The following is a 26,894-nucleotide window of genomic DNA, read 5'->3' on the forward strand; positions in this document are numbered from 1 at the left end:
AAACCCCACACGACTACCTTGGCGACAAGATACTCCGTACATTCTCCGCAAACACAATTAGGGCCTTGAAATGGGTCTGAGGTAATGAGTTCTGCGAAGTCTGTCATTGGGCGTTGCTTGGCTTAGCACACGAAGCGCCACAGCCTGGCTCTTAAGTACTTAAGCTTAGCCTCTGCGCCCACTGTCATATTCGTCAAGATTTGCATAAGAAGAACATCTCTTCCGCTGTCGCGTAGTTTGCAACTAATCATTCACCGAACCGCAACTATGTTATTCAAACGCCCCCCAAATGAAAAGGGAGCCGCGTGGCCAGCCATCTTGGTAGGTTTGTTCGCATCCTTCGGCGGCATTCTCTATGGATACGACACCGGGACCATCTCAGGTATCCAGACTATGCCCTACTGGATCGAGGAATTCGATCGCCCTGACGCAGGCCGCATCGCCCTAATTGTTTCTATCTTGTCGGTTGGCACGTTCGTTGGCGCACTCGCAGCGGGTATCATGGCAGACATTACTGGCCGAAGATGGGGGATCATCCTGTCAGTCATGCTGCCTTTCAATCTCGGTGTGGCTCTTCAAACTGCAGCTACATCGCAGCCTTTGTTCATCGCTGGTCGCTTTTTCGCCGGTCTCGGAGTCGGTCTAGTCTCCGCCCAGGGTGTGTTAATCAGTGGAAATAGCTTGAGGATCCATTGCTAATTGCTCACAGTTCCCATGTACCAATCCGAGACTCTGCCGAAATGGATTAGAGGCGCTGTTGTTGGATGCTACCAGCTTTGCATCACAATCGGCCTCTTCCTGGCCGCTATTGTGAATTACGCGACCCAGCACAGGAACGATAGCGGTATTTTTCAATGCACGTTCGGATTGAGTTTCGATCAAAAAGAACTAACAGGCTCGTAGGAAGCTATCGCATCCCGCTCGCCATTCAATTCGCATGGGCTTTGATTCTGGTGAACTACTCTCCTCCCTGGCAATGCGATTCAATGTATAACTGACTTGAGACAGGCTGGAGGCCTACTCTTTCTCCCGGAGACCCCTCGTTTTCTGATCAAAAAAGGCGATGACCCCCGAGCCCTCAAATCTTTGGTTTTCCTCCGCCGCTTGAGTCCTGATGATCCAGATATTGCCGCCGAGCTTGCAGAGTTGAAGAGCAACTGGGAGTATGAACAGTCTCTTGGCTCTGCTTCTTATCTTGAATGCTTCAAGGGTACAATGGGAAAACGCACCATCACTGGAATAGTACTTCAATCACTCCAACAACTCGTCGGTATCAATTTCATCATCTATTACGGTACAAGCTACTTTGCCGAGAATGTCGACGGCCTGCCAGACTCTTTCATCCTGCAGGTGATCGTTAACCTCGTCAATGTGGTCATGACGCTTCCGGGTCTTTGGGCAATCGACCATTTCGGACGGCGCCCAGTTCTTCTGACAGGGGCACTCGGTATGGGTGTGTCCCAATACATTGTTTCGGCCTGTGGCGCCGCAACTCCGATCACGAATTTCACTTCGCAGTGCGCCCAGTTCGCTTTTATTTGCATATACGTCTCTTTCTTCGGTAAAGTGAACACGGTCACGATCCAGAGAATCTTTGCTAACGTCCACAAAAGCATCCACATTTGGCCCCTGCGCTTGGGTTGTCACGGGAGAGATCTTCTCGCTCCAGACGCGTGCGAAAGGTCTTTCCATGACCACTGCGGCGAACTGGTTCTTCAATTGGCTGCTATCGTTCATTACGCCATACCTCACTGGAGCACTCAACCCAACCCAGTCCAACGTGTTTTGGATCTGGGGTAGTTTCTGCTGGATCGCCTTCGTGTTCGTATACACCATGATCTATGAGACTAAGGGGTTGGCCCTTGAGCAGGTCAATGAGCTCTATGACAATGTTCCGAAGGCTTGGAAGAGCCCTGCTTACCGTTCCGAACTCCGCACGGCCTCTGTTTCTGATATCCACCACACTAAGTCGATCGATGAAGATACAAAGCATTCGGAGGTGGCACTTGAGAATGCTGAAAAAGCCTGATCAGCCAATCTGTCCCCGCAATGGATACTCGAAGGCCGTCGCACGCAAAGGGAACCATCGATCATCCCTTTATAAAGACCAGTTGTACCTAGCCTATTTTCTTTTACCGGCGGTCTCAACCTTTTCATAGAATGTTTTGTTCTAACTGATTTTCAATGTTGTATTGGGGTTGTACCGATAACACCATGTCAGTATCACCTTCTCTCACCCGTCGTCTGCGCGTTCATAATAGCTTTCAATAGATCGAATGTTATGAAGTATTTTACCCTGGGCGTGGTTGTAGGACTAACCTTGGAAGTAAACATAGAAAGACACAGATGAATCGTCGCACGAAGTTGGTCGCAGGCAAACAAGGTGACAAGACCCACCAATTCAGGAATCATTCCCTATTGAAAACGCGCGTATCACGTGACACTACTGTGTTCGTGTTTTGAGCCGTTTGTCCTGCTAGCCTTTGAACAAGGATACTCTCGAGGTTAAGAGACTCGCCTATGAAGCTATAGCATGGTATATATGGAGAGTTCGAAAAAAAAAAAAAAATCTTTCAATCGCCAGCTGTCACCCTGCCGAGTCCAGTCGTTCCTTCCTGCATTGCGAGCTTTCTCCCCCGATGAGTTCGTTACCAATAGACAGATATGATACCGCACAGGGCGCTCCCTGCGCAAATCGAGCGTGTTCAGGGGCTACCCGACTTGGCCATTCTCTTAAACCAGCCTGCTTTCCTCTTATTCCACCATTATATTATCTGATACGGTCGAAGCTCGCTAGTGCGATTTGAATCTCCTAACGCAATATTTCCCTCACATTTTCTTGCTCCCCCTGGTCTGCATCTTTTCCCCATCAACCCCGCATCTCAGTTGCTCAGATGGCTCAGAAGACATCCCCGCTCAAGACTTTATTTGATGAACTAGAAGAGACCAACGGCGATGACGAATGCAAGGCCTGGTTAAACAGAGCTTTTGACTCCAAGGCTGAACTGGCAGTTTTTGTCGCTGGGCGGCGGGAAGGAGGGGGAACCGGAAAATATGTTGGTTTCCTTAAGGGATCCTTCAACATTAGCTTCCGCTTCAGCTTCGGCGATGGACGGCCGGATGTCATTATTCGGTTTCCGAAGCCCGGGCACACGGCTACAGCTTATAGGGACGAAAAAACCGTGAATGAGGTCCAGGTCATGGAATATCTCCGCCAAAACACTGATATCCCCATTCCTCGTGTTCACAGCTGGGGCTTACTTGCCGAGAGTCCACAGCACCTTGGTCCATTCATCATCATGGACTATGTCAATGGTACACTTTTATCAACTATCTTAAAACAACCCGATCAAGACGGTATGGTCCTGAGTCCGAATATCGACGACACGACATTGGACAAGATCTATTATCAAGTCGCCTATTATATAGTCCAGCTTTCTCAACTTTCGTTTGCCAGTATCGGGGCTATCTCGAAGGACGATGCTTCAAGTGCGTGGCATGTTACCGGAAGACCCCTGACGTACAACATGAACGAATTAGTCACTGTCGCCGGCTATCCCGATGATCAATTTCCAACCGCACCGTTTGACCGTGCAAGCGATTATCTGAGATCGGTAGCGAACGAGCACTTGATCCACCTTTGGACCCAGCGCAACCTTGCCGACGATGCGGAAATCGCTCAGGAGCGGTTCATTGCCCGTCATCGATTTGCACAGCTGATCTCAAAGTACTATCCTGAAGACTGCAAGCTATTTATACCCTTCTGCGACGACATGCGACCCTCAAACATGCTCATAAACCCAGAAACACTCCAGATCACTGCCGTTCTCGATTTCGAATTCACGAATGCCATGCCAGCTGAGTTCACGTATGACCCGCCCTGGTGGCTATTGCTCTCTGGACCGGAAGTGTGGCTTGAGCGCTGCGCGATGGATGAATTTGTGACTCTCTATAAGCCTAGAATGGAGCAATTCTTGCGAGCTTTAGAGCGAGTGGAAACTGAAATGGCGTTAGAGGTCAAACAACCCGGTGGACTGTCTCTCTCTACCCGGATGCGTGATTCATGGACCACTGGGCGATTTTGGTTCGACTATGCAGCAAGAAAGAGCTTTGATGTAGACACCATCTATTGGGCTGCATTACATAAAGACGGTGCCGGTATTGAGCTGCTTGATGATAAGGCGCGCGCAGAGATGGAGCCATTTACGCAGATTAAGATGGAGCAGTTGAAGGCATATGAGGAGGAGTGTACTGCTCGCTTCTCCTCGGGAGATGTAGAGGATATGTAGCGGTATTGTCTGATCTTCCATCGATCTCATTTTTCCCTACATCTATCAAAAATCAGGTCCATCTACGGGATGCTCCACCAGTTAGAGCAAGCGTTTGTCGATCCGAATCACTTATTAGGTCATCCGGGAAAGAGTAGAAAGTGGTATCTATCCCTCTTCAATATGTCAAGATGCACGCGAGTTGGTGAAGCCCTTCTATGCAGGCCCCTTCGCGCGGTTCGTTTGTTCCGAAGTATCTTGTATAATAGAGGCTTTACTTATCACCGCATAAGTCAGAGTATGAGAAAAAGACAAAAAGGAAAAAGAATTGGCGCCACCCGGAATCGAACCGGGGCTAACACAGCATCGTACACCACAATGTGTCGTCATACCACTAGACCATGGCACCTGTTGAATAATTAAGTAATCCACTTTAACGATCAATCAGGAATTCAAGGATAAGGGAGTTTGAGTATACTAGAATATTAGTTAAGAAGGGGAGATGCGTCATATTGATGCCTTTGTGCCTTGATACCTTGCTGCCTCATTTGGGCAGAGCTCATGGCGGAGACATATACTCCCCTATAGTTAGCTTCAATATGTTATATGGTCCATATAAAATGAGCAGGAAATAATATACGTTATAATTATCCTAACATCAATTGGGTATAGCGTCCAGCTGGTGCCATACCGAACAGGCTTTAATATCTAGACGGAAAGAAACACTACGGATTTTTAGGGCTAAGTCGCGGCCATTCCAACCCCACTCGGTTTACGGTTATCGAATGTTTTGTGAACGAAGCAACAAGAAGCAACGGTTGGCTACACCAGTTCACTTCTAATCACCTACATTTATTACCTCCACCACTATCTTTATCGTTCACCCGCGGCCTCCTCTCCTCCAGGGCTGTTTATTGGCGCATTAGGTTCGATCTCGATCTATACTACCTATACATGAAAGTACCTAGGTAGATTAATAAAGTGGATTACTTAATCATCCACTCGGTGCCATGGTCTAGTGGTATGACGACACATTGTGGTGTACGATGCTGTGTTAGCCCCGGTTCGATTCCGGGTGGCGCCAATTCTTTTTCCTTTTTGTCTTTTCTACTCTCGCTTATGCTGTGTGTGATACAGACTAAGCCAGTGAGTGACAGGACATAAGTTTCTGCACAGTGTTAGCCCCACCACTGATTAGATAATATATAAGGAACCTTGGAGGGTTCCAAGGTTGGAATCGAGCACGAGGCCCGGCTCTCAACAATAGCCTCCACCCGATGCGGCATCGTCTCAGAGACATGCTCTAGGTGTCGTGTCGCGACTCCAATTCATCGCATGTCTGCTGCGCAGTAGCCACCAAAACCTTCTTTTGTTGTGTCATTAATCACTAGAGAGAGCGACAACGGACGCTGTCTTATCTTGCGACACACTCCGTGCTAAACTACATACTTTATGTATGTCTGTCCGTATGTCCACCATTGGCCGCAGTTCTCAGCCTACTCGTCGCAATCGGTATGGTATCGCTGTAATCTTTATAATAGCTATCTGTTGAGGGCTACGATACTAGTGACGGGGAAAATCGGCAAGAAGAAAGGTGTGATAATGAATCTATAGAAGGGAGGCTGTATATGAAGCCTCCATGGACAAAGAGAATGGCAAACTAGGCAAACTGGCAAAAAGGCTCAGTCTGCACAGACAAAGATATCGAGACATTATTATGTCAACACTACCATATAACATTTTCTCGAGCATATGAACTGGTGGTACAATTCCTCAATAACCAGGCCCGTGATACCAGTATGCTCAGTATCAGGGTTACGAAGAGCGGGATATATAAGCCCCGTGCCTGATAGCGCCGGGAAAAAGCAGCCTAAAACATCTGCTAGACTTGCTTCCCCGATTCGGTCCCTCGACAGCGTCCCTCTGTTGGCTGGTCCTTCGGATGGACAAAAGTTCATTCATGATGGACGCCAATCCCAGGCTCAATAGTGCACTCGGGTAAAATGACAGTAGATCGGAGGCCTTTTGGCGCGTGTTCCTCTTAGAATATTCCTCTAGCTGCATCGCTATTTGCGTATATTCTCGGCATTCAAAAGGCGTGTTATAGAGCGGTAAGTGACCTTATGATCAACCTTAGCAAGGAGCTCTTCTGCCGTGATCTTGGGGTTTTCACGGACAGCATTCAAGATTAGGTCTTTATCAGCCTCGGTGAGCTTTTTTGGTCTGCCAGAGCGCGGTTTTGACACGCCATCTCGTCGCTCGCTCTCCTTTTTCACAGTGTATCGGATTGTAGAGAGTGAAATGTCGGGATAGCGCGTATGAATACGCCTATACCCCCCATCCAATAGCATGCAGCTCACATATGCGCTCACGTATAGCAGGGGTAAGCTCTTTGTCCCGCGCCATAGCGAGGTGGTGGTGTGTGTGGTAGAGAGGGTATCACTAATCACTCGTGTGTACGTGAAATGAAATCCAGGTCTGTAGACCGCCTTCGTGCCATTTTGTGCGATTTTATTGGTTGAATTTCATCTTACCCCCATCAACCTTGGAATTCCTGCGCTATAGTTACTGTTGCTACAATTCACCGCCTATATATAGTTCTGTTCATGCGAATAAAAAATCATCATGCTTCTTTCTGGTCTAGAAAGGGATGTAAGCTTCTACCTGGGCATATTATAATTTTCTGATGGAAAAAAGCTTGTCATGACTACCCTCGTTCATTCACCATACTGAAAAAAAGGAATCGAAATATTCCAAAAAGATAATGAGGACTTATTGTGGTATATAAAGTGGGAGGGGATGAGGCAAAAAAGAATGGCGCCACCCGGAATCGAACCGGGGCTAACACAGACTCGTACACCACAATGTGTCGTCATACCACTAGACCATGGCACCCGTTGAATACTTTTGCGTCCATTCTTGGCTTCATGTTCCTGTCACCACTTGTATCTCCGAAACTACTACTATGTGCACGGTAGACGACATATATTCTACATTTATATCTTAACGACCGCTTTTGCTTTTCACTTAATGTCCTATAATTAACGGCAGATAAGCTTGGTTGACCCTAGATATTATTTTCAAATAAATATACGTATGCAGAAGCTACAATATCATGGTATATGCTGTCACAAGAATACATAGTCGTAGTCTCCTTAGTCGTCTTCTCCGGTAGTCCATTCATGTGTCTTTTTAGTGGTCTTTTTGTTGTTAGGCCATCTGCACCCCTAATCGAGTGGATCTTATCGTAGATAGACGTTCGCTTCATAGGAAAGTTCCTTCTGCTCTGAGCCAGATATATATTAAATACCCAATGATCTTATGACGAAGTTGCCTCACCCCTCTGTCGCTGTGTCAAGGGAGCCGCAGATACGTGGAGCATGTCGGAAGCGTGGTATGCACACTAGGGATGAGAGTGGAAGGGAGGAGGAGGCAGTGGGTCAACCACAGAAGAAGCGCTTGACAGACAAGGACGGACATGCACGGAAGTAGTGCTGGCCAGCACGGGTCGGGTCAGACAGTGTGCTCGACGGCCAGGCTATCGTGTATATTGTTGAGGGTACCGAGAAGAACCTAACCGACAATGTCAACCGTATAGCATCGATTCTTACGCTTACGGTCTGCGAAACTGCCAATGCGACGACTAACGTTGTCCGTTCTGATCTTATAGAGGAAGTGACTGCGGAATCGAGTGCTCAGCGGAAAAGGCCGTTACCTAAAAGACCAAAGGACCAGCCAGAGGGCTACACTGACTAAAGAACATTGGCAAGCCCAAATCTGGAGGCCTTGATCGGCCAAGCGGTACCGAAAGTTACCAGTAAGGAAAACCCACCTAACTACCTCATTAGTCCTCCTCGATGACCTTTTCTGGATTGGACATAGCATCGCGCTTTAGATCCATATTCGTAGCGGAGCTCAGCCTGTCACAGTATGAGAAGCCAGCCCTACCAGGTTAAAAGTGGCGAGGAGAAGCCATGGTATAAAAGAGCGCGTGTGAGTTTATCAACAGCAAGTACTTCCGGATCCAGAAATCAGGATTGCTTGGGTTATTCAATACATACCAAGGTATGTACCCAGGGACCCGCGGGCCGGGCCGTGGAGGGGTCCAGGGGAGCGTGCCGCGTACATATCTGGAAAGCCGCAACTATAAGATCAGGCGTAGTCATTAATCCTTGATGTGGGCAAAATCTGCGCAATTCCCACATCCTCTGGTGCCATGGTCTAGTGGTATGACGACACATTGTGGTGTACGATTCTGTGTTAGCCCCGGTTCGATTCCGGGTGGCGCCATTTCTTTTTCTTTTTACTTTTTCCCCCTCTTGACATAGATAAACCAGGCGGCCGTTTATACGGACCTAGTCTCCAAGTTCTTAGCGGTATTTTCGGTAGTCTCCTCATGTAGTCTGTTTAGATGTCTGTGCCCCTTCTCAGTCTGTCGGGTAGACGGCAGCAAAGAACCAAAAAGGGCTTAATTTGTGACATATATTTTCGTATATATAATATAACCTTTGCTAGCATATATAGATAGAACCTTGTCGTCAAGATCTACTCATGTATACTGTAGTAGTATGCAACTGAGAGGGAGAGGGCGAGAAAAATTAGAAGACAAAGAAAAAAGAAATGGCGCCACCCGGAATCGAACCGGGGCTAACACAGAATCGTACACCACAATGTGTCGTCATACCACTAGACCATGGCACCAGAGGATGTGGGAATTGCGCAGATTTTGACTACCGAAGCCTGAAAGGGAGAGATGGACAAAATGACCAAGCAAATCATTCAAGGAGAAAAAAAAGCATGGGGAAAGGAGAGAAGACACTTTTGCTCTTGGAGCTAACAGAAAGGGAAGATTTAATTCACCATTCTGTGCATACATATGTAGAATTTCCCCGGGGGGCGTCGATATGTATCCATCGCTTCTTTTCTCTTGCTTCTCTGCGACGCTTCATATACCGGTTATCTCCGTCTTCAGCCCCTTCTGAACCGGCAGGCACTCGCCGCCGTACCATTGGCTAGTATAAAGGAAAACTAGTCACGGACGTTATATGGATAGCGCATTTCGAGCTCGCTAAACCGGGCTCGCGTGCATGGCGCAAAGGGGGATGGGATCAAGATATCTCGAGATGGAAATGGTAGTCCGCGCAGGTATATTCCCCTCTAGATTAGCTAGAGAGTAATAAATTTGAAGAAACCATGCTATCCACCGAAAGGAATTTTGAGCTTTCCGGACCTTGGCTTTCGCGGCTCCCCAATATCGTCCTCGGTTTTCGGCCCGACCCTTGGACACAAGCAATTCCAATAATCGTAGACTTCGTCGGGTTTCGAATGAGAGAATGAGGGAGAGATAAATTTTGTTGAGAGGCAGACTTGGCCCATACGTTCTAGATGCACTTATGAGCAAAGCGCTCTTTTATACTTAGTTTTGGCCAATCACGTCTTAGTATACGACTAGAGTATATCCACCCACTAAGTATTGTTAGCGCCGAAACTACAACTACTAGAGATAGATTCTATTGGCTATACTATCTATAGGAAAACGCCATGAAATTGGCATGCGCAAGAGCCCATGTCATTTCCCTCTAGCATAGTCAATATATATGTAAGCTGTCACCACAAGTCTAAGTTTCCGTCATGAAGTGGACGGCTGAGATTACGTGGGTCCACATACGGCACCCTTGTATATCATTTCCTAAATCTGTGTGTTCAGCTCCCCAGCACTCAGTGGGGTTTCTGTAGCTCGATTGTCCCTCAACTTTAGATTTTTCCCCTCTTTGCTTTTGCATGTACCGCACCACCTGGCACTTCTCTCCTTTCCCATCAATATACACAATCCTACGAGATGTTTGACCGACTCAAGGATAGGATTCGCCGCCACAGGCACAAGAATGGACAACAGGTGAGCTATATAAATACACTGGACCGGCATTGATACAGGGTTCAAATTACGAGAGAGGCCACCATAGAAGCATTTTCTGTTGACAAGGCTGATACATTCAATTTCTGAAGGCCAAACCCACACCAGCGAAGCCAGCGCAAGGGAACGTCGCAAAACCCCAACCTGTGCCAGTTCCTGCCGCACCAGCTGCCAAATTGCCGCCTGTGGAAAGCACCGAGTTACCGGCCGAGGAAAAGCCAGCTGAGAAACCAGATGCCCCAAAGGATTTGTGGGTAGAGGCCCTGAACTCTCTCCCTGAATCCAAACAGGAAGCTCTCAAGAAGATGGGATTTAACCAGTCCAGTGCTCAATCTGGATCTGTTGAGTCCAGCATTGAGGATCTGGTCGGTGTGGTCAACCAAAGACAAGAAGAGTGCGAGAATAAATTTTGGAAAGTCAAATTCAACGGCGAAGAGATTGTCCTAAGGAACTATACGAACAATATTGTCGACTGGTTGGGGAAGGCTGGCGATATTGCAGTGCAATTTGCTCCGCCTCAAGCAGCTATACCTTGGTCTGTCATCAAATCTGTCATGCAGGTAATTTCCCCCACTATTATGCCTTGCTTTTGTTTCTGGTCCAAGTCGTCTTTCGCGATACTTCAATATTTCTTAAGGGGTTTCCACTCTTTCCTGAACCTTCTAACCCATGGCAACAGATTCCGGTCATCGAAGGCGAGCAAATGGCTGCTTTGCTTGCGACCACTGAAAAAGTCGTCCGCGTGATCAGCCGTGGCCAAGTGTACGAGTCGGTGTATCTCAGGAACAAACCCGCTACGGATAGCCTCTCAAAGAACCTTCAATCTGCACTGACCACAATCTATACTACATCGTTGGATGTACTTGCTGAATCGGCAAGTCTGTTCTCCAAAAGCACAGCCGCACGCACGCTTGAAGCAATCCTCAATCCGGGCAAGGTCTCTGGCAGTATCTCGGCTATAAGTGAGCAAGAAGATGATCTTCTGCGCGATGTCTCAGCGTGCGAAGTGAGACGCAGTGCGAACGCGGATGACAGCATGATTGAAATGCTGAATGCCTTGAATGCCCCAATGAAGCGGGTAGACGAGAACATCCAACATCTCCTTCAAAACATGGACGAAGAACAGCGTATCAAAATGCTGGAATGGATCTCCTCTATTCCATTCGGCAAAAATCATAACAACGTCAAAGAGAAGAGGACGCCCGGCACGGGTGAATGGTTGTTACAGACTGATGAATTTGCCACATGGGAGCGAAGCGACTCGTCTATCTTCTGGCTCCAGGGCTCTCCCGGCACCGGAAAGACCTACCTCACATCAGCCGTCATCGACCGAATCCAGGACCGATTGAGTAACACGCCTAAGAATGAAGGCTTCGCATTTTTCTACTGTGATAAGAACGAACCGCGACGTGCACAGGCACTATCGATCCTTCAAAGTATTGTGCGTCAACTTTCGACTACTGCGAAGAGTCCTAAATCCACACAGAAGAAGCTTTGTGAATTATACAATAGATGTCGCAATGCAGGATCAACCTTCAGCCTAGAGCAGTGCAAGGAGCAGATCCAGGCCTCGATGGATATTTACGAGAAAACCACAATCGTGATTGATGCCATGGACGAGTGTAATACAGATACTCGCGACGAGCTCATCGATGCCTTGAATTCTTTCGTCTCTCAATCCAACGGACGGCATACAAAAGTCTTCATTTCAAGCCGACCGGACCACGACATTCAGGTCCCATTGCAAACCGCACCCAATATCGACATCAGCGCAAGTGACAACAGAGGCGACGTTCAGAAATATCTCGATGTTGAGTTAGACAAGCTTGCCAAGAAGACTCCTTCCATCGGACGTCTGAAGGTCAAGATTCTGGATACTCTACTTGAGCGCTGTCAAGGAATGTTCCAATGGGCGGCTCTACAAGTTCATCAGATCCAGAAGTGTAAGACTGAGTCTAGTATATGGAAACGACTTGAAAATCTTCCGGATGATATTCAAAAGGCATATGACGAGGCATGGAGTCAAATCGAAGACCTCGAGGAACCTGATAAGGTCCTAACATACCGCGCTATGCTCTGGGTTATGGCTGCTGAGCAACCGCTCTCCACATCCCAGCTTATCTGCGCTGTTCGCGTGAACACGAAGGGGGAGGTACCTACATTAGCCGATGAGATTGATGAGCAAAGCTTGCTGTCACTCTGTAACAGCCTGCTCACAATTGACTCTCAGCAAAAGGTGTGGCGATTCGCACATCTGTCGGTCCGCGAATACCTCGAAACCAAGATGCAATGGACGCTTCCACGGGCTAGTCTCCACGCTGCTAGTGCTTGTCTCTCATGGCTCATCACGATGTACGACAAAGACGACAATGACGAAATTGATTTGTCAGATTGGGAGGGACAACCGGAGCCAGGTGATATCTTCCACCTCATGCACCCATTCCATCTATACATGAGGCACCACTGGGCAAAACATGTTCAAAAGGCGCAGGATAACGACGAAGCTACGTTGTCGTCCCTTTTGAAAACCTTCCTTGGATTTCCCGAGGAAAGCAGCAAGCAATACCGGAAATGGTATGAAGTGATTGAGGACGATTTGGAGAGAATCGTTGACATCGCTCAAGGCACGGATGAATTCCACTTCTACCTGGAGGCAGGTGGCTTTGACAAAGAAGAGTTCGACACATGCGACTTCAATCAGGCACAACATCCGGAGTATGGCGAGTTTGAAAGCGAGCTAGGACCATCGGATGCTGCCATTTATGCGATGTGCCATCTTTCATTTGCTGCGATACTGTCAGAGTGGTGGGAAAATGCAGAATTTGATATTTCACGCGTGAACGAACGAGGTCATAATCTTCTCACGATCGCTGCTCGGGTTGGCTGTACGTCAATTTGCAAAACACTCGTCGAAAAGGGTGCGGATTTGAACCAGCAGGTTGAGGGTCAAGATTATGGCAGTGCCCTTCATGCAGCAGCTCACAGGGGACACACAGAAACCGTGAAATATCTGGTAGAAGCAGGTGCAGATGTGAACATGACAGTGGAAAACGGTGAACACGGGAATGCCCTTATCGCAGCGCTTGCCTCTGAGAAAGTCGATACTGCCAAATTCCTGATCCAAAAGGCGGGCGCAGATGTGAATAAGACTCACACCCTTGAGAAGGAAGAAGAGGATGAAGATCTCGATCCAGTCGTCATTCTGACTCCAATTGCATTAGCAGCCAAAATTAAGGGCACCGAGCTTCTAAAGATCCTGGTGGATGCTGGAGCCAACGTTAATGTGCCAGAACAATCTGGCAACCCTATTTCCGCAGCAATCAAATCCCGCAACTTTGAGGGTGCCAAGTATCTGATTCAAAAGGCAAAGGCTGATGTGAACTTGCCAATCTCGGAGGGTAGTTTCCGCACTCTCCTGGAACGGGCATCGACCGACAGCAGAAACTTGGACATTGTCAAATGGTTAGTTGAAGCAGGCGCCGAGGTGAATCCGTCGGAATGCGGAGAGAATGGCACTCCTCTCGCAGCAGCAGCTCGCGGAACCAACAACGCAAGAAATGCGAGCTCGATCGAGATTGTGAAGTACCTTGTCAATGCAGGGGCAGATGTTCATAAAGGGGATGATGAGAGCAGCCCTGTTTCCCTGGCAGTACTTGCTCATGATGTCGAGGTTCTCAAATACTTGATTGAAGTAGGCGGAGAGCTGAATGTGGAAAAGGAATTCGAGCAATCGATCAAGAACGGATTCGCTGAGGGTGTCAAGTACCTAATCCAAAAGGGTGCTGATGTGAATTTGTCATTGCCGCACGGAAATTACGGTAGTGCTCTCACAGCAGCAATGGAAATTAATTGCAATGTCGAGGTCGTCGAGTGTCTCATCGAGGCAGGAGCAGACGTGAATGCCTTGCCACAGCATGGAAACTATGGCAGTGCCCTTGAAGCAGCCGTAGTATCCGGGTGTGGCACCAACACCGCCAAGGTGAAGGCCCTAGTGCGCGCCGGAGCAGATGTCAACTTCCCAATCAAGAATGGGAATTACGGCAGCGCACTTGCTGTTGCAGCGAGCGAGTGGGATCTTGAGCTCGTCCAGGTCCTGCTCGAAGCAGGGGCTGATGTCAACATGCCACTCGAAAATGGAGATTACCGCAGTGCGCTCGCAGCTGCTAAAGCACAAGAGAATAATGAAGAAGTGATAAAGCTCCTTGAAGAACGCGGGGCAACAGTTTGATTGCCTTTTAATGTACTGAAATTCAGAGCTGGACCCGGTTATCCTTTTAATGAGCTTATATGAGCATTGAATTGTAAGAACATTCATTGCATTTGGAGTGGGCAAGACTATCCCCCAAAGCACCAAGCAGCCAATCATCTGGCCACAGTACTGTTGACGAGAAAGAGACCAAGTTATCGAAGGGGGAGAAATTTCAAAATATCGGTGCATCATATGACGCGTCGTCGCCGAATATGTACCAGATTGGAGCAACGTGTCATGTCATGGCGGTGTCACGCATGGCTTCGGGGCTGAGCTATGATCGATGTTGTAGTTGCTGTAATTCCTGAGGTCTGTAAATATCTATGGCCTAAGGGATGCAAGGGTATGAACTAAGCGAAGGTGATTCCCACGAAGGAAAAGGTCAAGTAAAAGAAAATAACTGAATTTGACCTTGCGGCCGAGGTATACAATGAAATATCCGTTCTATATCAATTAAGCAAGCTGAGAAATCGGAACCTTTGACCACCAAAATTCGGTCTCCTCTCTTGCCCAATCATCCGCAACACATTTCGCAGGGGGAGCAACGTTACCTCCGATCAGTTCCTCATTTCCCTCTCCAAAAATCATGATCTTTTTATCAGCCGGTTGGAAGGGCTTCCACTCCGGTCTTTGTGCATATCGACCAGGCACAGCATTAGGATCACCGGTTGTAATGAAACTAGTCAAGTATGCATGAAGTGTGCCAGACAGCTCTTTTTGCGATTCTGAAATCCCCGTAATATCACTGTTATACGTTTCATAGTACATATTATCGGCATGGTTTGCCCGACCGACGACCGTTCTAGGTAGCGCCCAGTGATAAAGGTAAACCGGAGCGCCTTGGGACGATGCAAATTGTGCTGTCTGGCGGACTGGTGCCACATACGCATAGTGCCCGTATGCAGCTTCGATACGCTTATATTGAGGTCCGAGGCCCTCGCCCTGTCTTCCTTCAATATAGGGTGATGTGGGATCAACAGCGGGGTCAGGGTAGAGCTTTTCGATTGTGTCGAGATCAGAAGACGAGAGCTCGGGCAGAAGATTATGCCAGAACTCGCGGAATTGGGAGGCGTCTGACATTGTCTTGTCGACGTACATTGTTCCCTCGTTGCTGTTGAACCCGGTCATGATGGGTACTTTGTTCCAGACTTTGGACTCCCATGCCTCGAGCGGCTTCCGAGGGATAACGTCTCCATCAATTACCGGCTGGAATGCCCACCGAAGGGAAGGGTTGTACTTGTCGAAAACAGCCGTTTGGGCATTTGTAACAGTCAAGCTAGGGAGCGAACGTAGGAATAGGAAGATTTCGGCTTCGGGTAGATCGGCGGGGCAACCGACTTCTCGGAGGAAGTCCGCAAATTGGTCCTCGTGGACCTTGGCGTTATATGGCCGAACAGCGCGGGAGGTTGGTGCTCCAGACTCGATAATGACACGATGGAACAATGGTGCTTTGTTATCGTCGTAATTGAGGAGGTGGTGGCCAATCTAAATCTGGTTAGAATGAAATATTTGAGAAACCAGAAACTGGGCGAGTCACCGAATGCGCCCCCGCAGAAAGACCAAACAAAGTGACATTGGCGGGATCACCGCCAAAATTGGCAATATTCTCTTGAACCCACTGCAATAAATGCACCTGATCACGCAATCCAAGATTCAGCAATCCTCCTTTCTGCGACAGACTCGAAGGGAGGAATCCAAGAGCTCCAATGCGATAACCGAAGCTCACGGCAACGAAGGGGTGTTGTGACCATGCCACCATGGACGCAGTATTGTGCATAGCTGCCGAACCCCGATTGAAAGCACCGCCATGGAGATAGACCGCGACAGGGAGCTTTTCCATATCATTGCTGCCAGCCGGTCGAAATATGTTCGCCGTTAAGCAGTCTTCACTCTGCACAAGCTTGGGTCCTCCAGAGAGGAGTGCTTTTCCAGGAGCCGCGGGGCCATATTTGGACGCATCAATGGTATCTGATGAGCTGGGTACTTTGAATGCTGGTCTGAAGCGTCGATCCCCTACAGGAGGAAGCGCATACGGGACTCCCAAGAAGGCGTCGACGGGTTGGGGAAAAGAGTCTTTGAGCTGGGTCCCCACCACGCGGCCTTGGGCCAGGGTGACGGAAGGGGGTTTGGTATCAGCAGTCATGGCGTATCAAGGTTCAATGGTAAACCAATGAAGGGAAATCAAGAGCGACAAGAGTTGGGGTCGGAAGTAAGATATAGGACCAAGGGGATTGCTATCTCGCCGGTGGTCAAAAGTAGCGCCGAGGTTATACCGTGCGGGGGACTATCTTGGTATCTTGGTGTAGTCGGGAGTAAGATATAGCACCGTGAGGGTTATCTTGGAAGAGGAGCTCGGAAAGTTACACCGTGCGGGGATTTCCTATCTCGGTGGAGCCGATAAACCCTAAAGATAAAGAAAAGATGGCTAAACGGCCTTGAGGGGTATCTGATTCACTATATGGGCATCATTCCCCTCTCTTTCTGCTATTTACTATTTACTATTATTCATTGAGCTGCGAATATGGAGATCGACAAGAAACAACCCGTGGATGATACTGTCAACGAGAAAGATGTGCAAATTGGCGCTATAACGGATCTCGATGAAGGAGAGGTCTTCCTCCGCCAACATGGCTTTAATCAAGAGGCTATCCAGGCCCTCCTGGACGACGCGCCGCGCAACAAGGCGTTGGTCCGCAAAGTAGACCTTGTTCTGCTGCCTTTACTTTCCGGGACATATATGCTTCAGTATATCGACAAATCAGCACTTGCCTACTCTGCGGTGTTCGACCTTCTCCCTTCGACAAATATGTCAAGCGAGCAATACAGCTGGCTCGCCAGTATCTTTTATTTTGCATATCTCGTCTCCGAATACCCGTGGAATATGCTCGCGCAGAAAACAAAGCTTGCCAAAGTCGTGTCCGGGAACATTATTGCCTGGGGATCGATGCTCATGATTACCGCCGCCTGCTCCTCCTTCACCGGAATGGCTATCTGCCGCTTCCTTCTGGGAGTCTTCGAAGCCCCCATCACCCCTTGCTTTATGATGATGATCGGAATGTGGTACACACGTGCTCAGCAGCCTTTCCGTGCCGGTGTCTTCTACAGCTGTAACGGCCTGGGGGCCATGGTGGGTGGCATTCTCACGTACGGAATTGGACAAATCGACACTATTGCCGTATGGAGAGCTATCTATCTCATTCTGGGAGGGATTACACTTGTCTGGGGAATTGTGATGCTATTCTTCCTCCCGGATGATGTTATCTCATCGAAGCGTTTCACGCTGGACGAGAAGGCCCTCCTTATCGGCCGCGGTCGACTCGGTCAGACTGGTATCATAAATCACCAAATCAAATGGTATCAGATCCGCGAAGCTTTGATGGATCCACAGGTTTGGATCCTGTTCTTGTTCACCCTCCTGAACGAGGTCGTAAATGGTGGGATCGCAAGCTTCGGCAAACTAATTATCAAGGGTTTGACCGATGACTCGGCCACTGCTGTCGCTTTGGGTATTCCCTTTGGAGGATTCCAGATCTTCTACATCCTGGGAGGGACATATCTCGCCTCTCGAATCAAAAACTTCCGAACAGTCGTCATGTTCGTTTACCTGATGCCGACGATAATCGGCGCCAGCCTCCTATGGAAGTTGGACCATGAGACGTACAAGATCGGCGTGTTGTTTGGTTATTATATCATTGGCGCCTACGTCTGCTCTTTGGTACTGGCTTTACAGATGCCAGCGACCAATCTGGGTGGGTACACGAAACGTACAACGAGTGTTGCATTTGTATTTTTCGCGTACTGTGCCGGAAATATCATCGGACCACACGCGTTTCTGGCAGAAGAAGCGCCCATATACCAGACTGGAGTCAAGCTCATCCTGTCATGCTCGTCTGCGCAAGCAGCGTTGGCTGTTTTGCTGCGTCTTATGCTGGCTCGCAGAAACAAGCTGCGAGATGCTGCGGCTGCTGCTATAGGCCAGGTCGAGTCATCTACTGACCAGAGCGCTGGGGCAGACCTAACAGATTTTGAGGTTGGTGACTGTCTATAATTCATTCCTTTCTGTGATCTTTTCACTAACCGGCTGACAGAACCCAAACTTTCGATATGTCCTTTGAAATATAATTTTCCGTTCATTGTTTCTAATCACACGCTGTCATCGTCCTCTTAAAATTTCTGCTTCAGTTCTCCATGGGCTGTTCTCGTAGGAATCGTAGGACGGTGCTTAACCACTGTTCGTCAATTCAACACAGCGGTAGATTGAAATTACAAATTTGTAGCGGATTGATTTCCTTCCAAATTAGTCCCCTTTCTTGAGAACATTGTCCGTTTTGAAGTTTTTCTGACTCTTCCCAAATTCTTGCAGCTTCGCGAAAGTCTTCGTTATTTCCGTAATGCTCTGCGTCGCATAGTCTAAGGAAAATATGTCAGCAAATCAAGTACCTACCACAGATGGGAACAAATACGTACAGCAACCAACAAGCATCCAGATGAAGTTGAAGAAGAAGTAATAGAACCAGAAGTAATATCCTTCTGGTCGACAGTATGAGATTTCAAGCAGGCTCGTTGCATAATAAAGGACATCACCATACACCTGCCCCACGGAAATCACAAGCTGTAGCGCATGACGTGCGGGATGCTGTACTGCAATGCAATATGCGATACAGAAGGCAAGAGGGCCCCAAGCGAACTAGCAAGGTGGTCAGTAACATGTAAATTGCGTCTTTGAATAAGAGGCATATGGACACACTGCAGTAACAGCTTCCATACAGATGAGGAAGGGATCGGATGTCAAGTAACGAGAGTCAGAAAGAGAATACTCCTTCCATAGCTGACCGAATAGCTCTTGGGAGCCTGCGAGTGTTTTGTGATTTATGACAAAATATGCTTCGAAAAAGAGATGGATGAATCCCGCTAATTTGTCGTATATAGGTAAGCTTATGGTCGGAGGTCTTATTTAGTAAAGGAGAATGGAGAATGTAGAACTCACTCAGGCACATCCAAACGAAAGCAAGCTTATCTGATTGACTAGCAGTCGGTCGCGCACGAGATATGATAATCAAGGCTAGTCCCAATACAGCTGCCCACAGAAAGCCGAATTGAATAATTATCGAAATTGCAGAGCTTTCATTGTCCACATACTGGGGTAGATGTATGGTAGGTGGATAGTAGTTGTGAGAAACCGAGGTTGCCGCATTGGCGAGCTGAAGTGGATCAGCCATTAGATCTGTTGTTCCTTGCTAGAACAGGAGAGATGTAGGGTTGTAATGGAACGTACCTTACGGACATTTCGTGATACTTATATCGGTCCATGAAACCCTCGGGGTCCGCGGACACCGAGACTTCCTCGGATACTCCAACGTCCGAGTCGACCCACGCGTGGACCTGACGGGCTAGTTATTCAGAATGTATTGCTAATCAGATATTACCCTTGGAAAGCTTACAACAGACATAAAGATAGAGTAGCAGTCAAAACCTATTTAATTCTGGGTTTGGGGGCTGGGAAAGGTGATCCCAAGCCTTTGGTGTGGTAGAAGTGATAAAATGACACTAAAATCGATAGCTGAGAAGGATCTATTTAATAAATCGGTCTATCTGGCGAGGTTTGCTATAGAACAGAGAAGGGCAGAAGCGAATATGGCAATTAGTAGCAATTGGTGTCTCGGAAAGAATTCACCACACTTAAGCTAGAGCCAATTTTACTTCACCATGTAGTAGCCTTGCAGACAAAATGCATTGCCCAAGTAGACAGAGTAATATGGCATGGCCATGGCCTAAACTTGAGCACTAGCATCACCGTTTGGCTTCACAGTTGTTTCTCCACTGGCAGTTGACGGTTCCTTTCCTGAACTAGGACGGTCAGGGTCACCCGGCCCACCGGGGCCAGGAGGATTTCCCGTGGCATCCTTTTCGGCCCTTACGTTCTTCCATTCCATAAGAACAGAAGCCACAACACATGCGCAGGAAGCCGCCAAAGCTACGCGAAACACGTCCATTACCGCCCCATTGTATCCGGCCAAGAAGCGTGGCAGGTCCCGAGAACTGACGTGATCGTGAATACTCGTTACTCCGCTAGCAGTCACATTGGCGAGGTCACCAAGGTTGGCAGACAGTTTGTTGCTGTATATGGCCTGATCCACGGAAAGAAACACAGAACCACCTAACGACTGCGCGAAAAAGACCAAGGAAATCCCGATTGGAGCATCTGGACGAGGGAGGACGGCTTGAGCAGCCAAAGAAGCTTGTTGCATGCCTAGGATATATGTTAGAAGCGCCTCGAATAAAAGTGAGGGGACGGGACGCAAACTCATTCCACATCCAACCGCCCAAAGAATCTGGTAGCCGATCCATTTGCTTGCGCTCGTATGTGGCGTAAAGGTTGTCATAAGACCGGCCCCGATAGACATAAGCACTGATCCACCGATCATGAACGGTGTATAGTAGCTGATACGATTAATTAGGAAACCCGATATGAGACTGGCAACTGCAGATGAGATGACAGTGGGTAACATCATGACACCTGAGTGGACAGGAGTCGCAGACTTGATGGCCTGAGACCAAATTGGCAGGTAGTAGTTGAAAGTCATCATCGCTGCAGTGACCATCAGGGTGAAGACAACTCCGGCGGCAATGCTGCGCTGCTTCATGATCCGGGGTGGAATGGTGGCGGTGTCTGGAAGCCAGATCTGAATGCCAACAAAGGCCAGCAGGAACACAGCTGCCAGAACTAAAAGAGCGATAACGCGTCCGCTATTCCAGGGATAGGTCGCCCCGCCCCATTGCATAGCAAGAAGCAGGCAAACAACCCCCGGCATGAGGCATAGATTTCCCAGCGGGTCCATCTGCAAAAACTGCTCGCGTATAGGAGTTCCGGCCTTGCGCGCCGGAGGCATCTTGAGTACCAGCATGACAACCACTATGGCTGCCGCACCAATGGGTAGGTTGAGGTAGAAGCACCAGCGCCAGGTAACATGTTCCGTAAATCCACCACCGATCAAGGGGCCTGTGACGGATGCGAGGGCAATAACGAGGCTGACAATGCCCGAGAAGATGGGCCGCAGGTGCAATGGGACGGTGAAGAAGGTGATGATCACACTGCCACCAAATATCCCAGATGATCCCAGGCCCGCGATCGCCCGACCAATGATCAGGGCTGTCGAATTGGGCGCGGCACCGCAGATAGCCGATCCAATTTCGAAGATGACCACGGCGGTCACGAACACCCATTTCGGATTATAGAAAGAGTAAATCTTGCCGAAAAGCAGTTGAAAGGCGCAAAATGTCAGCAGGTAGGCACTACCGTACCAACCGATATCATCGATGGAGTTGAATTGATTAGTGATACTGGGAATGGCGTTCACGATGATGGTGCGATCCTAGCGTGGAAAGGCAAATCAATGATCGAACACGTCAATTGAACGACCTTCTAGGAGAAAAAATATCATACCAGTGCCGTGAGAAAGGTTGTAAAGTAAAGGGGGACGATGATTGAGTAGAGCTTGAGACCCTTTGGATACTCAACCGGGGGACCCATACCCGGCCCAAAGGGTTTCCCACCACCTGGGCCACCTGGGCCACCTGGAGGACCTGAAGGACCTGGAGAACCTGGTTTGACTTCAGATTCGGGTTCAACAGATTTTTGCTGATGATCCGGTGATAGTCTCGATATTGGTGTCTGCTTCTCCTGTTGCGCTTCTCGAGAATTTTCCGCCATCACGCCTATTGTGTTCGAAATTGCATTTATCGAGAAAGACGAATCGCGAGGTGGGAGAGGATCAGATGGGCAAAGAATATTAATAGATGAAAGAGACAAAATTTGACAAAATTTCCAAGAGACGAAGCAGAAGACAGAACAAACTTGAACAATATTCCTAAAGGGGGTTCTAGATGGACTTACGTAGAAAAGGAAAAATACATAGTCCGGAAGCGTAAAAGGTAAGGATACCTAGGTAACTTTGGATCCTCAGAGCCGTGGAAAGAGTCGAAAGAGTCGACCTCGGGTTAACTAGGTAGGAGTCCGGAGTCAGAATGCAGTGTGATTGCCTACTTGAATTTGCGTGGATTCCCCTCTGCTGTGATTGGTTGGGCTCAAGGCTGGATTAAAGGAGGAAAGTACCCAGCGCCGAGGAGAAGAGGGCCTTACCTAGGTAGGTACGGACGACGGAGGACGGAGTAGAGTCCCCGTGAACAAAGTCCCTTGGTGGAATACCATACAAGATTCGGTGTTCGAAGCTACATAATGTATACATACAGGAATACCGGGAGCAATTCATTCCTTGGGGAAGACCACGGGCTCCACTAGGGGTATGTATGTCTTGGTATTGCTTGGTATTGCTTGTCTCTGTTCGATTCGCACACCGCACACCTAAAGGGTATCGGACTTCGACTTATTTCTGCTGAAAAGGCCACAGAGCTACAGAATTATCATAGTACTTCGTATCTTAAATTAAATTTGGGTCCGAGCGGATCTGATGATCAGATGCGGACAGTGGGATCTCTGAAGTGTTGATCTAAACCGTTGAACCGGCATACCGCCCCATACACCGTCAACCTGTACCCGCCAGGTCATGTTGCGTATATGCTCACTACATTGGCAGTGTTAGATTGGCAGAACTGGCATAATTTCAGAGATACAAAGGTCTGGTCCAATATTTCGGAGGTCCCACTTGTCATCCGTGGACCGCTTTTAGGCTACCCGAAGCCTCCAATTACATGTCATGCATACCAGATGCATCGATGATCGTCTAGGACAAGTTCAGTGGTCAACTATATGTCTGCGCAGTTTATTAATATGGACGAGGATAATCCAACTATCTCTAGGCACATCTGTGAGTTCAAACCAGCACCTTCGTTTGATAAACTCGAAAACGGGCTGATTATAACTATTTCTAATAGGGACGTATCTCACGCCCCCATAGCCGATTGTGCTGGAAAGGAACCCTATCCGACACGACGGAAGATCAAAGATATTAACGGCTGGATGTGGGTACGTGAACAACCAGAGCAGGTTCCAGTGCAAAGTATTGTGGGTTCTAAACGCGACACAACAGACCACTGTTCAAGTCGTAATTCCACTCATCGCTCCCAACTCCGCTCCAGACGAAAAGGCTGCCCTGCGGGTCATACTTGCGCTTGATCTCCAGAAGGCGGTTATAGTTATCTCCATAGAAGTCATGCTTCCAGTTGCTGCTGAAAGGATTGCCCTCATTCATATATGAGCCACTCTCAGGAGCCCACTTCTGCCAAACAGGTTCCAGGGCGGCATTCAACCACTCTGCTCCTGCCTTCAATGACTGGCTCGGATTACCCGTAGCATTCACCGAGACACCATATGCCATAGCGTGAGCATATGCCGAACGCCAGGCGGGAAGCACACTTCCTTGTCTTGACTCGGGAACATGAGCGGTTCCCTTTCCACCCTGCAGCCCGAACAACAGCATGGAGCCTGCATTACGCTCCTGGGAGGCTAGAATATCCTGGAGATAGGTAACGAGGCGCTCTTTAGGGATATCGGAAAGCTCGCGTCTGCCCAGAAGATGGCTAGTCATCAGGCTGACGGCTCCAGAGGAGGCGCTGGCCAAAGGGTTTGGCTTCGTAGAGGACCAGTAGCTCTTCGAAGAAAGCGGTTGGAAGGTAATCTTCAAATGGTCAGAGTCGAATCGGGCAGCCAATTTGTTCAGAGTATCATTCATCCTTTGGACAGTCATATTGAAGCCAGTCAAGCTGATAACAGCCGAGGCACCAGGCAACACTTCTTTCAGCCCAAGATATTTTACTGCATTTTCCTCGGTCAGGCCCATCACCGTGCCCGTAAAACCGATATCCATCAGGTCGGGTATGCGAGCCGACACTTCAGCCAACGCATCCCACGAAGCAATCTCACTAGCCTTCGAGTTTTGGCTTGGGTAGAACGACAACCCACCGGCCACGACGTTCTCAGGCACAGGATGTGTCCTCAGAAAAAATTCGGTCACTACCCCATACTGGCCTCCACCAGCACCACGAACAGCCCAGAAAATGTCCTGGTTCTGGACATTATTTGCGACGAGGCGTTGGCCACAGGCGGTTATCACCGTGACTTGGTATACCTGGTCAGACGCGAGACCGTAGTGACTCGAAAGCTGGCCATGTCCTCCGTTTTGGATCAGGCCTCCCAGTCCGACGGTGGCATCCTCACCACCCACGACTGTTCGATTCATCTTGTGTACGGCAGTATAGACTGAACCCCAGTTGTTTCCACTTCCACACACTACCACATCGGCGGTACTATTGGCCCCGGGTAGCCGCCAGTTTGGCTTCCGTTCGATGTGCTTGAAATTATGTGTCCAGATAGAAAGTGCATAGGCGCCAGTGGAACTGTTAGGATCCAGTTAGAAACACTCAAAAAAAAAAAATAATAATATTTGAACCAATGTACGGGGAAATAACATACCGGCCGCCTAGATCATGTCCAGTTCCTTTCACAGTAATGCGAATGTTTCGGTCAGAAGCCCATTTCATTGCAGTAGCAACATCCCGCTCAGTTGTGGCATTCACAATAAACTGTGGCAAACCACCAATACTGCATCCCTTGTTCTTCGAGTATCCATCAACTCCAGGTGGCAAGCACGAATTGTTCGCATAGATAGAGTAATCAACGCTTTCGGGCCACATAGCATGATATGCGGCATACGACCAGTGATTTTTCACGTCCGTGCAGTTTTCGGACGATCCGAATGGATTGCCCGGGTAGCAGGACGAAGCAGCAGGCGCCGTCTTGATGAGGGTGCCATGGATAGATTGATTCAGGGCATTCCACTCATTGATGGATGGCCAAGTCGAGTCTCCCGGTGAAGCTTTACAATGCTGCGTGGCAGATGTGGCTGGGAGGCCAGCCGATGCCAGCAGATAAAAGACATGTGTATGGAGGAACGATCGCATTTTTAGATGAGAACTTCGTCTGCGTAGTGTTTGAAAGTATGTTTAACAATAGAGAGGATAAAGAATGGGCATTATATGCAGTACTATTGTCCACTAACCGCTAGTCCGTACTCGGTATGTTGGATACGGATACGATATACGCGCAAACTAGTAATGACCGACCGACGATCTTCAGGCTCCATTAATGACTGGGCACCGGTACCCACCGGAGCTAAAAAATGGAGTAGGGCTCCATATCAAGTAGGCAGCAACCATGGGGCTCTTAGCTTCAGTGCCACAAGTTACCACAAACAGCCGTTGAAGAAGGTTTATCCTAGGAACTATATAAAGCGAAGCTTTCATTGGGCTAGGGCTTAGGTGGATACAAGGCTACCTCATCGGGTAATATTTGGGTACCTAGGTACTCGTAAGCTTATCATATTTAACCTTGGCACACTCATCTCCGCGTACGTACTCGTTGCCAAATTTCCCCGATAGGCATTCAGAAACAGATCTACCCCGGAAGCCTATGATTTCCCAGGTGTCCACCAGAGGCAATTAATAAGGTCGTACCTAAGTACAAATTCCAGGGGTTTAGTGGTTTCTAAACTTGGATTTACCTTTCTGCGTGCCCTTTTTGAGTTTGTAAAAAACGGCATGAGAATCTCCAGGGGGTGCAATTTGTCCACCATCTTCCTTGCACTAGGTCGGGTTCTTTTTCATTTTGATTCACGTGCAACATGTTGGCTATTACGAGATCGGCGTCGAGGTTCCCCTTTTGCAATTGAGGCAGGCGTGGAAGTTAAGAAATATCGCTGTGTTGATTGAGAGGCAGCGGTGAATAACAACCCTGTATTTGAGGGATGAGAGTAGTATTTGTTGTGACAGGCCATCTATCCGATGCCTTATTTGTCAAGCTGCGCATGTTTGACTAGTAGATTAGCTAGTTGTTAGGTCAGCCAGGGTTTGTCAGGTCAGGCCTCACTGTTTGCTAGCTATATCAGCTAGCCTGCATCTGTCAGAGAATCAATCTCTTCCTTCTTTCTCTCTATCCCCTCCTGGCTTTGCCAGACCACTAGTCTCACACAGATAGAGAATTCAACCTTCGTCTCTCTCCCCTTGTGTGTGTCCTTTGCTGCCAATTAAGTCCCAGCGAGACTGGAGGGAGATCCCTTCTCATCCCCTTCCTAGAAAGGATCGATGTCCAGAGGTCTGCAGCCTTCTGAATATCCCAAGGTAAGCTTACCCACGTCCATCCCGTTACTTTATTCTCACTTGACTTATTTTTCACTTTCATTTCATTTTCAAAGAGAATTCCCAGTTTCAAGCATTGAAGCTGACCAGATAGATACAACGCAAACTCCGCTGCAGTATACGGGGCTGTGTTACCGAAGTGACGTTCGATGCCTGCCGTGGTACTACTAAAGCCGCCATCCTGAAGAATCATCTCTGGTGGTTCCGTCTAGGATCTGTTTGTTTCAGACGGCTCCGACTACATTTCTGCTACAGGGTGCTTTAATCCTGGAGCGATGATTTGTTCTGATCAAGAGGATGCTGCCTCCGCTGG

The 26,894-nt window shown here is 48.4% G+C and overlaps 9 protein-coding genes across 9 annotated transcripts; 5 read left to right on the top strand and 4 right to left on the bottom strand.

Annotated features, from left to right (window-relative positions):
- Positions 1-267: 267 nt before the first annotated feature.
- On the top strand, positions 268-2,029 carry N7489_000216 (sugar porter family MFS transporter; the record flags this gene model as incomplete). The annotated part of the gene is made up of 5 exons (XM_056705971.1): positions 268-658; positions 710-844; positions 904-953; positions 1,009-1,561; positions 1,614-2,029. The coding sequence occupies 5 exons, from the start codon at positions 268-270 to the stop codon at positions 2,027-2,029; spliced, it is 1,545 nt and encodes a 514-aa protein (XP_056570273.1).
- Positions 2,030-2,894: 865 nt separating this feature from the next.
- N7489_000217 (phosphotransferase family protein) lies at positions 2,895-4,289 on the top strand (the record flags this gene model as incomplete). The annotated part of the gene is made up of 1 exon (XM_056705972.1): positions 2,895-4,289. One exon carries the CDS (start codon positions 2,895-2,897, stop codon positions 4,287-4,289), a length of 1,395 nt encoding a protein of 464 aa, XP_056570274.1.
- A 3,300-nt stretch (positions 4,290-7,589) lies between these two features.
- On the top strand, positions 7,590-8,024 carry N7489_000218 (uncharacterized protein; the record flags this gene model as incomplete). Its single annotated transcript, XM_056705973.1, has 2 exons — positions 7,590-7,703; positions 7,761-8,024. 2 exons carry the CDS (start codon positions 7,590-7,592, stop codon positions 8,022-8,024), a joined length of 378 nt encoding a protein of 125 aa, XP_056570275.1.
- A 2,083-nt stretch (positions 8,025-10,107) lies between these two features.
- Positions 10,108-14,410, top strand: N7489_000219 (uncharacterized protein; the record flags this gene model as incomplete). Its single annotated transcript, XM_056705974.1, has 3 exons — positions 10,108-10,164; positions 10,275-10,742; positions 10,862-14,410. The coding sequence occupies 3 exons, from the start codon at positions 10,108-10,110 to the stop codon at positions 14,408-14,410; spliced, it is 4,074 nt and encodes a 1,357-aa protein (XP_056570276.1).
- A 474-nt stretch (positions 14,411-14,884) lies between these two features.
- Positions 14,885-16,574, bottom strand: N7489_000220 (putative extracellular lipase; the record flags this gene model as incomplete). Its single annotated transcript, XM_056705975.1, has 2 exons — positions 14,885-15,916; positions 15,969-16,574. 2 exons carry the CDS (start codon positions 16,572-16,574, stop codon positions 14,885-14,887), a joined length of 1,638 nt encoding a protein of 545 aa, XP_056570277.1.
- A 378-nt stretch (positions 16,575-16,952) lies between these two features.
- Positions 16,953-18,479, top strand: N7489_000221 (putative MFS transporter; the record flags this gene model as incomplete). The annotated part of the gene is made up of 1 exon (XM_056705976.1): positions 16,953-18,479. The coding sequence occupies one exon, from the start codon at positions 16,953-16,955 to the stop codon at positions 18,477-18,479; it is 1,527 nt and encodes a 508-aa protein (XP_056570278.1).
- Positions 18,480-18,728: 249 nt separating this feature from the next.
- Positions 18,729-19,821, bottom strand: N7489_000222 (EXPERA domain-containing protein; the record flags this gene model as incomplete). The annotated part of the gene is made up of 5 exons (XM_056705977.1): positions 19,712-19,821; positions 19,419-19,668; positions 19,179-19,342; positions 18,899-19,118; positions 18,729-18,841 (listed from the first exon to the last, which is right to left on the bottom strand). The coding sequence occupies exons 1-5, from the start codon at positions 19,739-19,741 to the stop codon at positions 18,729-18,731; spliced, it is 777 nt and encodes a 258-aa protein (XP_056570279.1). The 5' UTR covers positions 19,742-19,821.
- A 381-nt stretch (positions 19,822-20,202) lies between these two features.
- On the bottom strand, positions 20,203-22,142 carry N7489_000223 (MDR family MFS transporter; the record flags this gene model as incomplete). Its single annotated transcript, XM_056705978.1, has 2 exons — positions 20,203-21,804; positions 21,876-22,142. 2 exons carry the CDS (start codon positions 22,140-22,142, stop codon positions 20,203-20,205), a joined length of 1,869 nt encoding a protein of 622 aa, XP_056570280.1.
- A 1,318-nt stretch (positions 22,143-23,460) lies between these two features.
- Positions 23,461-25,348, bottom strand: N7489_000224 (putative isoamyl alcohol oxidase; the record flags this gene model as incomplete). Its single annotated transcript, XM_056705979.1, has 2 exons — positions 23,461-24,784; positions 24,861-25,348. 2 exons carry the CDS (start codon positions 25,346-25,348, stop codon positions 23,461-23,463), a joined length of 1,812 nt encoding a protein of 603 aa, XP_056570281.1.
- Between the last annotated feature and the right edge of the window lie 1,546 nt (positions 25,349-26,894).

The sequence above is a fragment of the Penicillium chrysogenum genome, assembly GCF_028827035.1.
Source record: "Penicillium chrysogenum strain IBT 35668 chromosome Unknown utg000001l_segment0_segment0, whole genome shotgun sequence".
Classification (NCBI taxonomy): Eukaryota; Fungi; Ascomycota; class Eurotiomycetes; order Eurotiales; family Aspergillaceae; genus Penicillium; species Penicillium chrysogenum.